Genomic DNA, 17495 nt, shown 5'->3' on the forward strand with positions numbered 1-17495 from the left:
TCCAAACCACTTAGCCACACACACGTACACATCTCATACTGACAATTTGTGGTTTTTCTTTTCTTGTCCCAGAATACTATGAAAATATGTATAAACATGGACACACACACTCCTTCAGGCTGGGGGTATGTTGCCTTGTCCCTCAGCTCCGTGTGTGTGTGTGTGTTGAAAGTGCTCCATGGAGACTCGTTTCATACCAATATGATCTGCTCATCGCAAACTGTGCGATTGCATATGACGCCGCGCTAGAAACAGACAAAGGCCCACAATGTTTTCTTTTAGTGCTTGTGTCCAGTTTCATTCGGCATCATTTACAGTAAATGTCGCACAAGATGTGGAATGGTAAAGATCTGCTCCTCCTGAGAAACTGCACGCCACTGGGTGAGTGCAGTATCCAGCTCTACTTATTACATCTATGGTAGATAGCGAGCTAGTGACCTCCACGTGTTGCTTAGCAACCCCTCACTAACATAACCTCCTGTAAAACCCACAACATTCAAACATTAGGTTCAGGTAGGCTGACTTCTTTTATCCACTAGCTGTTTCACCCCGTGCTGGGCAAAGCTTCAGGAAGATGCAGATAAGCATATTTATATAGTGTCTAACTATTTCTTTAATTGGCAGGGTCAGTTATTGTTAAAACAATCTGTCCGTGTGTGTGTGTGTGTGTGTGGTCCTGGAAATAATAGCATGTGTTTTGAGGCAAGTGGGGGTGGGGCCAGTTTGGTGTTACTGTGATAACGAAGAAGACATGACATGAAGAAAGAGAAACAGGGAAAGGAACAAGGGAAAGTTTGATGTGCAACAAAAGAAAGAAAGATGATGCTACTGGAGTGCTTGAGGATGACTCATCCATGAGACACACACACACACAAAGCAGACACACAGAAGTACACACAGAATTGTGAATACCTATATCACACGCGAACATTTAGTCATACGCTTGAACACCCATTCAAACACACATCAGCACACAAGTCATCCATTAGTATGATACTGATTCAGTGAGACATGCGTGTTGTTTCAGCAGCTTGTTCCTAATGAGCCAAAATGGCCGCTGTCGCGCCACAGATTCCAGGCCAGAACAGGGAACAGCCCCAGGGGCAGAGAAACTGGGCGAGAGGAAGGATCAGAGGGGCTGGATTTAAATGGAGCTCATTAGCTCATGGTAGCCGTGAGAGGTCCCTGCACACTAAGCAGCAACACACACACTCTCGGGTATGCATGCAAACACAGACGGATTGTCTTGTGTACATAGACTATGCACACGCAGACACACATGAGTGCTTCTCGGTTATTTTTACAAGAGACAAGAAGTAGGGAGACATATGAGTGCACGGCAGCAAGAGGAAGAGGGAGTAAGGGGGAAACGGAGGGTTAGTGAGTTAGTTTTTTTTGTTGGAAGCATGACTGGCAAGGTAGCGAGCTCTGCAGATGGCAGTGACACTTGCATGTGTGTTTGTGTGTGTGTGTGTGTGTGTGTGCGATTTTTGCCGGTTGTACCCCCTTCCCTGCCTTCCCTGCATGTCCACCCACTCAACATATGTCCTCCTGTCCTCTCCTGCCCTGTCATCTCCTGCCTTTCCCAACCTTCTCCCCTCATCGATAAACCTTCTAATCATCATATATTGTGCTGTGTCATTTCCTCTAGTTATCCGTGTGAATATGAATGTGGGTGGTGTGCGTTTGTGTCGCAGTGACGGCTCTTTGTGCCTCGCTTCAGAGCTTTCTGATGTATTTATATCTGTAAACACACACATGCACACACACTGTCGACAACCAAACTCTCATCAAAGGGGTGTTTGAGTTCTTCTTCTGTTGCCCAGGCCCCACACGTCCCAGTAGGGTGAGGGTATAAAGAGCAGGGAGGGGCTAAGCTGTAAACCCGGCACCCACTAAGCCTCCGAACTATAAATCTGCAAAAACCCTATTAGATGCTTTGTATTTGTCAGTCATACATTTAATAATCTTTGTTGAGGAATTTCACATGAGATTTGTCAAGTGTCTGCTCTACGTTGTCAGGATTTGTGGAAATGCACATGATGACTGGAGAAATGTAGTGAATGAAAAATAAAACACTTACGATAAGTAAAAGGCTGTTTTCCCCCTTATTTCATCAATATAATGAGCCGCTTTGATTTGTGGATCGATTGTAAACCCTGGTGGAAGTATACTACAAAGCCTCGTCATCCCTTTCCCATAAATGTGCCTGTATTTTGCACTGCTTGGTGCTTTTCCAGTCATCTGTGGCATCCACTCAGCTGCTCAGCTGCCACTAAGTGTAACAACTTCTATTATAAGAGAGTGTGTTTGAGTGTGTATTTAAAAGTCTTTCTGCTCTGCGTCTGGCTGTGAAGAATTGACATGAGTGCTTCTGCGTGTCACTAAAAGCGCAGAGTATGTAAACACGGTGCTAATTTAATGTATGCGATGTAAAACGAGACAGGCCTTCCTTGAGTAGCTGAGGTGTCTGGACTAAAAATGCTTTTTTCATGTGAACACATGACATTCAACAAAGGGGTCTAGGGACATTGAAGCATTTTAATCTGAGCAGGTCGAAAGTTGGAGGATGTTAGAGCGTTTTTCATTTACACATATAAAAAGACCATTCACATTTTATCCCAACAGACATAACAAGTGTAAAATCAAGTAAATCAACAGAGATGTATGCTTTAGAAATAACCACTGTCAACCTGTGAGCTACCTGTTCTTTTAAAAATAACCCACTGTAGCCATTTTTTTTTCTATATTACCAACTCTCTGTTGAACAGTTTAAATTAAAAAGGTGCTTAGTTCCTACTTCTGTTCCCATGGCCCTACGTCTCCTGATGGGGGATGTGCAGGGTGGGCAGGGCCTGAGTCATAAACCTAACACTCCCTCTGAGACTGTGACGATGCCAGACAGTCGAGCTAAAGTCTGAAAGCACATTCATTAGTGTTTTATTGCTTTGTAGTCTCGTCAGTTAATCACAGGCGTGCCCAGAGACGTGCACACACCTCTTACCGTCCTAAACACAGATACACTTGGAGGATTGTGCAGAGCAGAGACATTGTGTTCACTTTGCAACAGACAAAGACATTACCACACGTGCTTCATTTGATCGCTCCCTGATGTGTTGTATTTCACAAACAACTTCTCTCCAGGTCTGTGTCTGTTTCTCTGAGCTCTCTCTCTCTCTCTCTCTCTCTCTCTCTCTCTCACACACACACACAGACGCAGCATAATGTGTCTGTTCATTCTGTGTGGCCTCTTATTGACTCAACAGTAAAATGGCATCACCTCAGCTCCCCTCTACTCAGTAGATTAGAGTTTTATTGAAAGAGTCATAACAGTGGCTAATTGTAGTTTCATTTATGGCTCCATCTTTGTGATGGATACTGTATTCTGATAGTGACATATGTTTCAAGACAAAGTTACAATGGTTTACAACGCGATATTCTACCTTTATCTTTTTTCTTTAACTCATTTAACAATTCAGACTGACGATGTGCATTGTGATGAACTGCAGCGGGCGCACACTGTTAGTAAAAATACAAGATGTAAAGTGTATGAGACAGACCAACTGCACACTATACTGTAACTTCAGATTCAGTTTATTCAGTCACTCTGTGTAGTCAGATCAGATCAGTTGTGGCACAACCGAGGTGACGGGACAGCACCAGTACATCACACACAGCATGAGTTACAACATGACTGAGATAAAATCCCATAAGCTGTAAGACATTATTCTGACTTTTATGCTGTAAAACTTCACATTTAACTAAGAGTTTATTTATTTGTGGTGTGAGGAGAACTTTTGATCACATTGTGACGATTCAGAAATGAGTGGAAGGGTGATCAAATGTGAGGTAAAGGAATGGGATACAAGCAAAGAGAATGCAAAACAAGGAATTGTATTTTTCGGATTTTGTGGATAACCACCTCTAAATGCTGGCTTGATTAATGATTGGTCTCTGCGTAATCCAGCTAAAGGGCAAAGACTGACTGACGGTGTGGTGCGATCAGATGAGAATCTGATTAATGGTTGACATTTTCACATTAAGACGTTTTGTGAGTGAAATAACTGCTCGTGTCACAAAAACCGGCAACATGCTGCAAATTCACTGCTCACAAGGTTCTGCTGCATGATGATTTTGAGAACACACATAATGAGGATGGACAGTTGTTAGGAATTATTTGTTAGTGGTGTCATTTTAAACAAGCGGCTGTGCATTTAGGCTCAGACTCCTTCATGTGGAGCCGGTTCAGGACTCTGGTTTTTAAAACTCAGCAGGAGGCTGGCATGCAGAGCAACCCAAATCATAGTTTTTACTTTTTTGGTGTCTAAAAACTTTGAATAGAAAACTAAAATAGCAGACTGAATGTGATGCTGTGAAATATTAATTTGTTGCCCCCTTAGATAAAAACTAAATATTGATTTTTGACTCGTTTTGGGTGAACTAACAAAAACATAGTTTCCCATAGGCGACGGAGAAAATTAAAAATACCCGTATTTTGTTTATTGGACTAGTGTCATGTTTGAATTTATTTTCTTTTTACACAAACAAATAGATCTCCCTTTGAAATACTATTATAAACACTTCCACATTACCATCTATTAACAGTGCCCCAGAAGTATTTGACTTATGTATTTATTTTTATCAATTTAACTACACTGGGTTAAATTTCCTTTATTGTCCAGGGAAAGTAGTTTGAAGAATGTTTACTACATATTCATCAATGCTCTGCTTCTTATTAATACCGTTCCACACACTCTCTCCTGGCAGCTGCCCAGTATAACCACAGTTTCCTACTGCTGAATGCTGAATGATCCCAGTGGAGCAAATTACATTCCTTGCTCAAGGGCACCAGAAGAGTGTTACTCTCCACTTTCTTCATGCATGCATACGTTGTTATCGTAGCATTTTTAAAGTGTTAGAAGTCCTGTCCTTTACCCTGGGCTTTAACCTCTTATTGACCCTGTGGCAGCTGTAACAGTTAGTATCAACAAGCTGAAGTCTTTAAAAGTGTGAGATCCGTCAGTCCTGTTGGTTCACTTGGCAAAGACTGCAAACTAACCAAGAGAGCGCAAACAAAGCAAAGCAAACAAGCAAACTTGTCTACTATCTCTAACATTTTGTTTTCCAACTTTTTATCTTTCCAGCAGAAGAACAGCCACTTAACTCTAACAAAAATATGAATTTTACGATATGGACTATGTGGATTTTACACACGTGTCATCTATTGGCAATGCCAATTAATTAGTGTTAAAAGTAATAAGGCAGCAATCAAAGCAGAAACAGGATACTTTTGTCAAACTGTATCATTACTTAGAACACTGTAATTTCTTGTGCAGCGGTGATAAGGAATTATATTACTGAATGACATATACAAGGAATACTCAAGTGTGTAATGTACCCATGTGCATTATTTACTTGTTACTATATGCTCATAGTTTATAAGGACAATTTAGATCATGCAAAGAAAGCCAGGAATAGTGTTTGCTACTAATTTGTCTCAATTATCTGCATCGTACCATGTTGCCTTGTGTCAAAACAACTCTTATCAGACACCTTTAAAACATGTATGGAGGCTTAAACAGACACTGTTTGATTCTGCACTGTACAGGTGGTGGCATGTGGCCCAGTGGGTTTTGCATTGTAATGACCTTGCCAAGGTTGGGAGTTCCTTTCATTTAGAAAACACATGCAGAAAATGTACCATGACTTTACAGGAAGGTGCTTTGGATGATAGTGTTGTCTGAATGGCATACAGAGCATTTAAAGAGCCCAGTGTGGCCTTTACTGATGTAAAGGGCAGGTGAGAGAGGGAGACTGAGGTGGGCTAAACGATAAAGGCAGGAGAGAAAGAGCGGTAATATGAAGAAGGTTGCCAAAAAGATAAGGAAAAGGAAGAAGGAAGGATGATTTAAAGACTTGCTGCAGGTGTTGTCAATATTGTTTCCTTTGACCACAATCTCAACAGCTCAGGGTTTTCTCACAAAGCAGAAACAGAAGCTTTTTCAATTACAGCAAATCGGTGTGTCAGCTACACAGGTGAAACGTTCAGTGCAAAGAGCGGGAACCCAACAGAGATCGCGAGGGTTGTGATGTAAGGAACAACGCATAAAGTGAGACAGGTATAAAGACAGTTTGTATCTGGGTTACTCTGGCCTCACATCACTCCACTGCAGATGAATATTAATAAGGAGTTATTAATATCTGCTGCCTGCACTGTGTGTGCGCGTGTGTGTGAATATTGTTATATGCAAGGTCGTCATGGAGGCGCAGTGTGAACAAGCCTTCCTGCTCCCTTTGCTTCTCTTCCTATTTCACAAAACCCCATCACTATTACTTTATATCTTTCCTTCTCCTCAAACTTGCTCTGACTTTTATCTTTTCCCTAAATTTTTTATTTTTTCTTCTTCTTGCAAAACAATTTAATTACAAAAAAAAACTGTTGATCTCAACTGTATTTTTATGTAATTCCTTGTATTTTTTTTTTAGTTAAATGAAAACTTAAAAACCATAATTTGTCAGGTTTAAATTAGTTTAAGAACTAACGCTTAAATAATTTGTTTTCATATTTCAACGTATCATGAGAAAAATAAGACCTTGTTGGATGTGGCTAAGGCTAGAACAATCCTGTCAAGGATAGTAAGTATTAAACAGCTTAAAACCATGCAGCCCTATCTTTAGCTTAAAGTTAGCACTCTGAGGATTTAGTGTAATATGTCACTGTAACAATCGTCACTTAAATACGGATAAATGACAATTGGCTTCATTTTACAGTCCTTGTGAGCTGTCTTGATTAATTTCCTGACGCTGAGGCGTTTATGTGAAAAACTGCCATTGAGTGTATTTTTTTAAACGATGAATCACACTGTGTAAAAATCCTGAAACAAACGACACACTGTGAGCTGCATACAATAGATATGACAGCATTCAACCTCAGAAAGACAATAACAATCCATATATGATTGGGTTTTTATAGCAAATACACTCGCAGAAAGTGTGCTGAGCACTACAAATGCATGTAGTTAGTTTGTTGTCACCACATAAGGACCTAATTTATCACAGAACGGTATGCCCCCTGTTATCGTACCCTTCTTTTGAGAGGGCAAAATGGGACAAACAACCTCATCTGTAGCAGGCAGAGGTGTGTTTACTTCTCCTTAGTATTCAGATAAATGAGAAGCACTTTGTTTTCAATGTACTGTAAATGAGCAGCAGAGCTGTCCTTTGACAGTGGACTGTCCTTTTGTCCATTAATAGTGAATACTCTCTACAGTGTGATAAGTTTTCAATTTGTTTGGCTGTCATGTTTGTTTTGCAGGTGTCTTTGGTCTGATCGCATTATGTGCCGCTTCATGCGTTTTTCTTGTAAATTGCATGCACGTCTTGCTCCCGCTGTATGGGTTTTTGTGTGCATGTGTGCGTGCACTTCTCTGTCAGCGCGTACTGTAATCGTCTGTTGGGGGTTACAGATCGAGGGGACCAGGTGTGTGTGTGTGTGTGTGTCTTGCCTTTCAAAGGGAGCAGGTGAATGTGTGGCTGCATGTGTGAACGCGTAGGGGAGCAGGTGTGTCTGGGTGGTGTGCTTACTCTGCCAGATAATGCGCACGTATGGACAGAGCGAGAGAGAGAGACAAATGAGAGACCCACTCACACATACATATAGCTGTATATTGGGTTTCTAATGATCTCTCTATGCATGTGTATGAGTGTGGGAGAATGGATGACACATAAAAGAGCTATAAATAGTATTCGGCTTACAACCACTCACTTATACTGACAATTAGAATGAGAGATAAGTATAATGATGTGCCATACAAGCCCTGAAAAACATGAATACAGTGGCAATCACCTTTAATAAAATAAAAAGAGCGACGATTAAAGCATTATAAGTTGAGTGTTTCAGTCTGAGTCTGAGTGGTAAAGTCAGTGATGAAGGCACAGTCTTGTCTCCCATCGATTATGGACTAGCCGTTCTTTTCAGCTATATGTATGGTTGAGAGCAGAAGAGGGAGAATAATTGTCAGCTATTTGGAAACGACAGAGAGGAAAGTGATGGAAGAAAGCGTGAGAGGCAGCGAAGCGAAGGAGATAGAGAAAAATGGAGAGATAAGGAGGAATAGATTGATGGAGGAAAGCGGGAAGCTGAAAATGAACTTGTCCACTGCTGGAGAGTCAATGGAGGGAGTGACGGCTATATAGATTGGATAGAGAGAAAGAGAGGGACAAGAAGGGGGAGAAGAGGTGGCGTTACTGTAGGAGGGAGGGTATGAGTGCATGTTACACATATAAGGAAGAGAGGAAGAGATGGAAGAATTTTACAAGAAATGACAATTCAGGTCGAGTGATGAGTATATTGTTGTTGTACGTGTGTATTAATGTGAATTAGAGCTGCTGTACGGTGTGTGTGTGTGTGTCCCCTCCCCATTAATTAGCGTCTGATCAGGTGTCTTCATCAGTTAACTGACAGATAATTACATCATCACTGTCCACCCAAACAGATCCCCGTTGGACACAAGTGGAGGAGCAGGAAAAACAGACAGAGGGAGAGAAAGAGATGAAACAGACGCGAGTGAATAAAAAGAGAAAAGGGCGCACAGAGGAGGCGACATGAGACTGATTTAGGGTGGGATAATCTGATTGGATCTCCTTTGTCTGTTATCTGTTTGAGCCAATTAAAGGAACGGAACAATTCAAGATAGTGAGAGTCTGGATGTTTTTTTCTTGTCCAGTGATGCAGCTTGTGCTTCTCTAAACTGAACTGCATTTCACAGTATCTGGGTTTACGGTTGAGTATGTGTGTAGCAATGACATTTCTAATCAGAGCTCAGAGCTGAGGTGATAGCATCTCTCTCCAGTCTTTATCGTTAGGTAGATAACGGCTCCACTGACTTCAGTTTGCATCACAGCTCATTAAGTCTGCAGTTCGGTTCACGCCGACGTGTACTTCAAGTTCAGTGATGGTACCTTTACAAAACAGGAACTGATATATGAAGCAAGATCTGCTCTGTCCCTGTGTTACATTAATGTATTGTATTCATTTTATGCTTTTGTCAGCATCAGTTAGTATGCACTTATTTTTAAAGACAGAAGTTAGTTAGTTAGTTCATATATACAGATTGTATGTTTAGAATAATGTGTATGTGCACTGCAGACTACGATGTACTTTAAAAGCTTATGCACCCCCACACAGGTGTTTATTCTGGCTGATTAGACCCCTGCTCAGGTGAAGTCATGTGCACTAATTAGATGATAAAGACATAATTTGTCCCGGTCTAACAGGTACATCAAAGTAACCAGGAGATGCCAGTCAACCCGTCTTTTGAAACTATACAGTCCTAGAAAGAGGAAAAATGAAACAAATCCATTAAGACAGCACAATGTTAAGGTGATCACATAAAAATATGCAGTAAAATGTTTAAAAAGTACTAATGAAACACATAAAAGTTACAAGAAGCTGTGTTAAAATATACAAGGGATGCATAGTTTTACTATTGTGGTACTGTCATAAACGTTACATCCTTTGACTGTAATGTTGTAACACTATAAAAGTGAAGTAGTGTGAATAAGTGTATGGTCGTATGATGGATGGGTAAATTATTGGATTAAGTCACTCGTGGTTAGGCGCCCTAACCCTTCACCCACTCTCCCTCATCTTGCTTCTTCCTTTCTTTTTCTTTCTTGTATCTCCATCCTCTCATAATTCATCTCCCTGCTCGTACAGGATAGCACTTCCCTACTTCCTGCATCGTTCCATTTTTCTGTCCGTCCATTCATCCGTCCCTTCTCCGTTTCCCCTTCAGCCAGAATCACATTTCCACAGGCTGCAGTTTTCCCCCAGCAGAATAAGGAGCTGATAATAGAATTGAACTCAGTTACATCAATGCACAGTCCATCATAGCGCAACACGTAACTGTGCATACAGTATGCATGTGACAGGACAAACACACAGAGAGACATGCCGTCAGACAGACAGATTAGTGAGCTCGGTATTATTAATGTTTGCCTCTCATCTAATCCTCCGCTCGTTAATGCAACACGCAAATATACTTACAAACATATACTCTCACTGGGACGTGCTGGGAGAGAGAGGTAGGATGTGTAAAACACTCATCACACAGCAGTGCACTGTCGTGTGTGAGAGAGAGTGTGACCAAAAAAAGATAGATGATGATGTGCAACAGCAGTAAAGATTGTGTAAGAGTAAAGTTATTCTAGTAAGAGATGCTCCTAATTGAAAAGCACAGTGTTAATGTCAATGTTAAGACACCAGGTGACTTCATTAGTGATTAATGTAACGAACACATCCATACATGTGCAGACATATCTTGTGCTGCTGTGCATTTGTTTTAAGATTAACTTAAGGGAATACCAGTTTTATTGGAGCTATAATAAAAAATAATGGTTTATTTTACAACATTTATAGAAACAAATATAACAAGAGGCATGAAATTAAAAAGAAAAACATATCAGCCTACAGGAATAAAATCACTAAACGGCAATATGATGATATAAAGGATGTGTGAAGAAATAAGATTAAAAATAAAATGATTGAAATTCCGTTTAATGATAATGAGTTCCTCAGACAGGTCAAGGTGTCCTGACAGTAAACGCACCATCTCCTCGCATCAGATAGCAGACTCCAGTCAGGGTGGAGAGCGATAAAAATGATCAATGTCAGGAGCAAAATATGATGGATTCTTCCAAAAACAGGTTGTATGAGACATTAAGGTTTAAATTTGATATTTGCATCACAGGTAATAAAACGGTAAGGTTGTAAAAGTTGTTTTCTGTGTGACTTGTAAGCTAACCTATGGCGTGTTAAGCTATTTATTGCCCAATATGTCAAATGTGGACTGTAAGTAGTGTCACTAAAGTTTACGTGTATTCATGCTCTATATTTAAGTTTAATTCTGGTTTTGTTATCTGAAGTATTTTTATATGCATTATTATTTTAGCTGGTTCACATGATGCTGAAGTTGGCGTCCGATTCGGCAGTTAAGGGGAAAGTTAAGGGAAAGTTAAGTTAAGCTATAATAAAACGCATTTTCCCCTTTGCAATGTTTATTTACATTATTTTAATGTACTTATTATCATTTTGTACATTAATAAGGATAACTCCACCTCCAGAAGTTACAAATTCTTTTGAGAGTATTTGAAGGTATATATTAGTAGTATTGTTACTTTTGTCAAAATAAACTTTCTGCTTTCACAACTGCACATTACATTAAATACATTATATTAATAGATGCAGCGTGTGGCAGTGTTGTAAAGCACATTCATGGAGCGGGGATATTTAACAGAGAGTAAAATGGGCCTGAATTATTAATGCAACTAATTACTAAGTTATATGATTTTCAAATTAGTAAATACTAAAACACAATTGATTGTATTTCCCAAGTAATTTGTAAGACACTGTGTGAGAATGAATGCCTAACCAGGCGGTGAAGCAGCAGAACCTGTTTAATATCCTATAAGAACCTTCACAACAAAGAGCAGGAAGAAATTAAGAAGTACACACATACAGTATTATTACCACACTTGACTTTACTGCAATACTTCTAGCAGTATGGCCATGTGATGATAACCATGTGAAGGTAGATGTTCAGGATCTGATGTAATGTTCCCTCATGTGAGAGGAATGGGATTTCAGGGGATATTGTAACTTCCCTGTAATGGTACTAAGAATACAGGATATGTTTATCTCTCTCCGCCTCCTCTGGCTAACCCTGACTCATCTTTTTCTCATTTTTGTCTCACTGCGTTGCCTTATCGCTGTTAAAACAGGTTGGATTGACTTAATGAGGGCTCTTAAGTTCTTCCTCCCATCTTGGATTTACATTTGTTTTGATGTGATTGTTGATTTTAAAAATCAGCATATTGATATATTATTTGAAGGACTGATGAACATGTTGTGTGCTTACAGTTGAAGTACCAAAGCCAAGATTGATGTTTCTGTTTCCTCTGGGGGATGCATGTGCTAAAAAATGCATTGACTCATTACAGTGTAGAATATACGCATGGTGTATATCACTGTGCCATGAGTCAGTACATTATTTATACACTGGCTGTATTTGATACACTATACTTACACATGTTGTAGATATAGTTTGGTTAAATAAACATGAACATAAGTGAGTCTGTCCTCAAGTGTACTGTAGTTTCTTTAATGCAATATGGTGTTTTCCATTGTCAGACACATCTTATGCTTGTCTGTGCCTGTAGAAAGTTTTATATTTATGACAATTTGATTCTCTCAAACCAGAAAAAAATGCAGAGAGTTCTGTTTAGTGCACAGTGAGAACATTTGTCGAATCCTTGTTCACATGTCAGAGGCAAAAGGAGGCTGAGAGGATATTATAACTGTCTTTAATCTGGCTAAGCATACAGTGTGGATAATCCGCGCTCTCTTACTTTAACTCAGTCTTATTCCTACAATTTGTCTGGATGATACAACTATGTAATCTCACTGAGATTATTGTAATTCTGTCTCTCATTTCTTGTTCTTCCTGTCTTTTATTCCACTACATACATTTATCTGCAATCTTTTCTCTGACCTGGACATGCAGTACTGTAATTTTCCTCCCACTGAGTGAATGTGCAGTCTTTCATTACCACTACTACTATGCTATGTATTATTGCTTTAACTACTCAAGTAACAAAAGATTTCTAAACTTGGCTGCTTGGATATGTTGTATGTCTTTAAAATTTGGAAAAGAAACTGAACACAACATTTAAAACAATTCTATGATCTTTGCGAAAAACAAAAACTGTATAAATAGGAAAGGGAACAGATAGAAGTGTTGACAATGTGTTGACACAAATTGAATGGACAGTATAACCTACACAATATGCAGAGGAACTCAACAGCATACAGTGAGCTCTGTTGTAGTTGTTTGACAGATGGGAGTGTATTAGTCATCAGTCTATTCCTCAGGGAGCGCCTTCAGTGTCTGAGAAATATATAGGGCTCACTAACTGATATGTCAACAATTTGAAGAGTTGAAACGTCCAAAGTCAGCTACCAGACTGTAGAAAATTTAAACACTGTAGAAAATAAAAAAAAACATGTGTGATGCATTAAATCAACAAGTGAATCACTTACTCGCTGAATGAAGTGATTTAAGAGCTGACAGTTAACTTGTGTGGTGTGCTAATTTAGTTTTCCTCTTTCTCTACTTTTCTCTCCACTGCAGGCTCCGACTACTCTCCTCCTCCACCCCTGCCTCGGCCTCCTCCCGCCGGCCTGACCAATGAGCACAGTGGCAGTGGTAGCCATGGTGGAGGAGGGAGCGGGGTCAACCACGGAGTTGGCGTGGTGGGCCTGGCTCCGGAGCACATCCCTACACCGGGGGCGGCACTGAGCTGGCAGGCGGCCATTGATGCTGCGCGGCAGGCGAAGATGATGGGCAATGCCGCGTCGGGTGGAGGAGCGGGGCTTGGGTCGGGAGGGGGCGGGCCCATCTCCACGGCCAGCTCCACACAAAGAAAGAGACAACACTATAGCTCTAAGCCCAAGAAACAGACAACGACGACAGCCACAAGGCCGCCACGGGCACTACTCTGTCTCACGCTCAAGAACCCCATCCGCAGGGCCTGCATCAGCATCGTAGAGTGGAAGTATCCTTTAACTAGCCAGAGACTTGTTTTTAATCTGACTAAGCATACAGTATGGATAATCAGCGCTCTCTTACTTTTACTCAGTCTTATTCCTACAATTTGTCTGGATGATGCTATATGTTGTATGTGTTTGAATTTGGAAAATTATTTGTTTTTATAGTGTTTATGATGAGGAAACACATGCATCATGTTGCACTTCCACTCTGAGACACTTTAAATAGATGCAGGTAGAAGAAAATTATGACAATCTCAAAGGAGCATATAAGGGATGGAGCATGTAAACTACTTAAGAATGCATTGCACTTCCTCTTTTGTTGACTATCACGTGTTGAATGCGCCCTCTTGTCTTTCTTTCTTAATCATCCGCCGTGTGATTTGTTGCTTGTCACTTTCTTGTTTTAATCCTTTCTCCCCTCTCTGTTTTCTCCAAGGAGGAGAAAACACATTTTCATGCCTTCCTCACACCTCACTCCAGAATATTTCTTCCCCCTATCTCTTTATAACCATGCTACTTTCTCTTCATGCCTTTATGCCTCTTTTGCTTCCTCCACCCTTCACCTTAGAATCGTACCCACCATTTATTATCCACCTCTGCCTCCCTCTATTCGTGCTGTTCCTCCTCCATCCTTCTATTATACCCCTCCTCTCCTCTGGAGTTTTTGTTTTTCTCTTTTAAGCTGCTGAACATAATGACTTGGTTTTCCCTCAGGGTGCGATGGAAGGAGAAAGGGAGAGAGAAAGACATGGTCAGTTTCACAGTCGAAGTGATCTATAATAGCAAAGGGTCCAAATGAGCATCAACTCAGCAAGATCACAGTCACACATTGTCCTGAGAGGGAGAGAGAGGGGACGGAAAAGGAGGGTTCAGGGAAATTAGAAGGGCAGGGACGTGGGCAGGACACAGATGTCGAAAGGAAAGATGATAGAGCAAAGTAACTGAGGTAGGACGGAGGGTGGCTTTGAGAAGAGGATAGAAAAAGACAAACAATTAAAATGACAGAGTCTTCTGTGTGCTCTAAAACAATGAATGCAAACAGTCTTCCTGCTGGTCACCTTGCTTATTTATAATTATAATCAGTAGTCTTCAGTAGCAGTCAGTAACCTACCTTAAATGGCACTTCCCAGCTGTGATAATGCTGAAAAAGGAAGGAAAATGATATAAAACATTATGCATAAACCCTACGAGTCACTGCAAGAGTCTTAGCCAGCGACTGTCTTTAGATCATTACCTGCTATTACCAACACTATTCATTTAAACAGCTCTGAAGGGTGGGAAGGAAGACGGAGAGACCGAATGACAGAGTGAGAAAAGTGGGGGAATGGGACTGTAGAAAAGAAAAGCTCATAGGGAAAATAAGAAATAGAACAAGGACAACAAGTTAACAGAACACAGCATGAGACACAAAAACATGGGAAAAGCAGAAAATCATCATTAAGCCGTCGGTCAGTTTGCATGCTTGTCTTGCTATCTGCTTTATATTGGGATGCCCTTTACAGCTTCAGAATGATCCTGTTTAAATGCAGCATGCGTTTAAACATTAGCCTGTGGGCGACTTATACTGTATGCATCTGTGCATGTATGTAGTTAATGCCTCCACCAGTTGTTTGTATTTTGTAGTCCTCATACATGTACAGTATACTGTACAGTATGCCCGAGTGTATCCTCTAATCTGTGAGTGCCTCTGTCTCTTGAGATGGCAGATCCAAAATCCTTCCTCTTTTCCTCCTCTGTTACCATGACAACAACTGCTGCTCTCAACAGGTCGATGGGGCCTGTCTGAGCTGACACATACACATAAAACACATACTCAGATGGGAGAACACACAGAAACAGCACACGCATACTTACACATAGGTGATAAAGACCTGAAACACTCTCACATGCTGTGTAATTATAGCATTTAAGCATTACCTGCACACTGCAAGGTCAGTGTGAGAGACAAGGAGAGAGCGGGGGCAGGTGTCCGTCTAACTGCCATATTCTCTATTTAAAATCATACTAAGTGGTAGTTTCAACAAGGTGTCATTGAGTGCATTTACACACACACATACACACACTCGACTGACTGCTATCTAACAGCTTATATATTAAATCAGGTCACATGAGGCGTTATGCTATTTGTATACAGCAACAGCTCAATCAGTAAATATTCTCAGCGTAACACAGCAGTGTTGAGCCTGCTATCCCAGATATTATCAGCATATCCCAGGTTTCTTGTTTGGGTTTGTCAGGATAAGAGATTATCTGTTTATTGTGAGCTGCATGTGGTGTTTATACGAACCAACTGCTGAACGCAGAGAATCCCCAAAAATAACAGTGACCTGGTGTGTATGTGGACTCAATCCCAGTGTGACAGTTTGTCGTAAGTGTATACGGTTAGCCTGTGAAAATGCTGAATGTATATGTTGAATTCCAAAATGCCTCAGACAGAAGCACCCTGGTGAATACGACATCATGTCAGCTGTGAAACCTGCTGAGTTAACTATTTATTGCTGTTTTTTATGGTTGTCACAGTCAGTTCTGCCAGTTTACATTGGGCAAAATCGCTAGTGTTAATGTTTGGTATGGTGGTATGCTGATTAATATACAGTGCATTATCAATAGCATTGGTACTTGGTTTGATTCTTCACTTAGATTTTCCTTTAAGTGTTGTTTTGCTCTCACCATCACAGCAGGCAGTAGATTTATTGTCATGTTGATGGAAGCAGACCTCGAGGGTTTTTAAAATTATGGGTCAGGAACCCAGAATGAGTCACAGGCCTGTTTTTATGTGGGTCTCTGCATGTTTGAAGCGTGTTTTAATGAGCCCCCTGTACAAGGGTGAGTGATTATTTTTGATGCATTTGCTCCGAGGCTAAATGATCTTATGGCCGATCATGTTCATGAGTCAATCCTTAATCCAAACATAAACAAAGTATTAGCTCCACTATAAAAAGCGAAAGAATTTTTTCTCCCTCAGTCTCTCTCTTTCCTTGGTCTCCAGAGCTAAAAAGTAGTAGTTCTATAATAAATAGCAGATCTGTTCCTAATTGCTAATGTGATTATTTGTTTTATTGGTGATCATTTGTTTCCTGTTCAGTTCAAACCTTTTCACAACATTAAGTGAGACAAAGTTGTAAATTATTCCACATGAACATCTTGTAAGGTTAATTTTTGTCAAAGTAACATTATGGATTATAGATCAAATTGCAGTTTTCTCCTCCTGCGCTTTCTCAAGTAACTGTTGCTGCTCTTTAAAAATTTGTGGTGTTGCAGCCATCTTTTTTTTCAATTTGTGTGAAATGTTTCAGAAGTATGTTGTATGTTTCAGTCCCCTCATCCTCTGCACATGTACTCCAGCTGACCTTTATCTGTTTTTATTATGCAGCAACAAGGGCAGAATCCCTCACTGGCCTGTCACCTGCAAGAAAACTGATGCTTGTGTTGGATGGAAAGTCCAGCAAAGTCATTTCAAGTGCAGCAAATGATTGAACATAGTTTTTAAGGTTGAAAGGTCTGTACTGATGGTGTGATGCAGTGTGTTGAACATGAATATCAGTATATACAGCAATGTAATTTTGTTTGCTTGTAGTTTGGGTTCTGGTTTTGAGGTTCTGACATTGCTGTTTATGTTATACAACAAGGTCTGGAGTTGAAACTAATTTGACATGTTGTCAAGATAGAACGAAGTAAGTGAGAGTGAAAGGAAGGAAGGAGAGAATAGGAGAGGAAAGTAGAGGGAGAGCAAAGAAAGGTGAAGGGAGGTGACAGCAGTGGCAGTTAGTGTTGATGAAAACCAGACCTCCTCTATCTCTCCTTCACATTCTCTCCCTCGTTCACTCTCTCTCACCACTCCCCACTCTCTCTCACTTTGTATCTCTCCCTCTCTGTCTCTGAGGCC

At 40.5% G+C, this 17495-nt stretch overlaps 1 protein-coding gene across 3 annotated transcripts in view; it reads left to right on the plus strand.

The window, feature by feature from the left end:
- The window catches only part of cacna1c (calcium channel, voltage-dependent, L type, alpha 1C subunit), a 153025-nt gene that overhangs the window by 33782 nt on the left and 101748 nt on the right, over positions 1 to 17495 (plus strand). For all 3 annotated transcript variants that reach the window (XM_026362846.1, XM_026362847.1, XM_026362848.1), the window contains exon 2: positions 13191 to 13614. In XM_026362846.1, the coding sequence (XP_026218631.1) occupies positions 13191 to 13614 (424 nt within the window). The remainder of the gene's footprint in view (positions 1 to 13190; positions 13615 to 17495) is intronic.

This window comes from Anabas testudineus, chromosome 23 (genome assembly GCF_900324465.2).
Source record: "Anabas testudineus chromosome 23, fAnaTes1.2, whole genome shotgun sequence".
Taxonomy (NCBI): domain Eukaryota; kingdom Metazoa; phylum Chordata; class Actinopteri; order Anabantiformes; family Anabantidae; genus Anabas; species Anabas testudineus.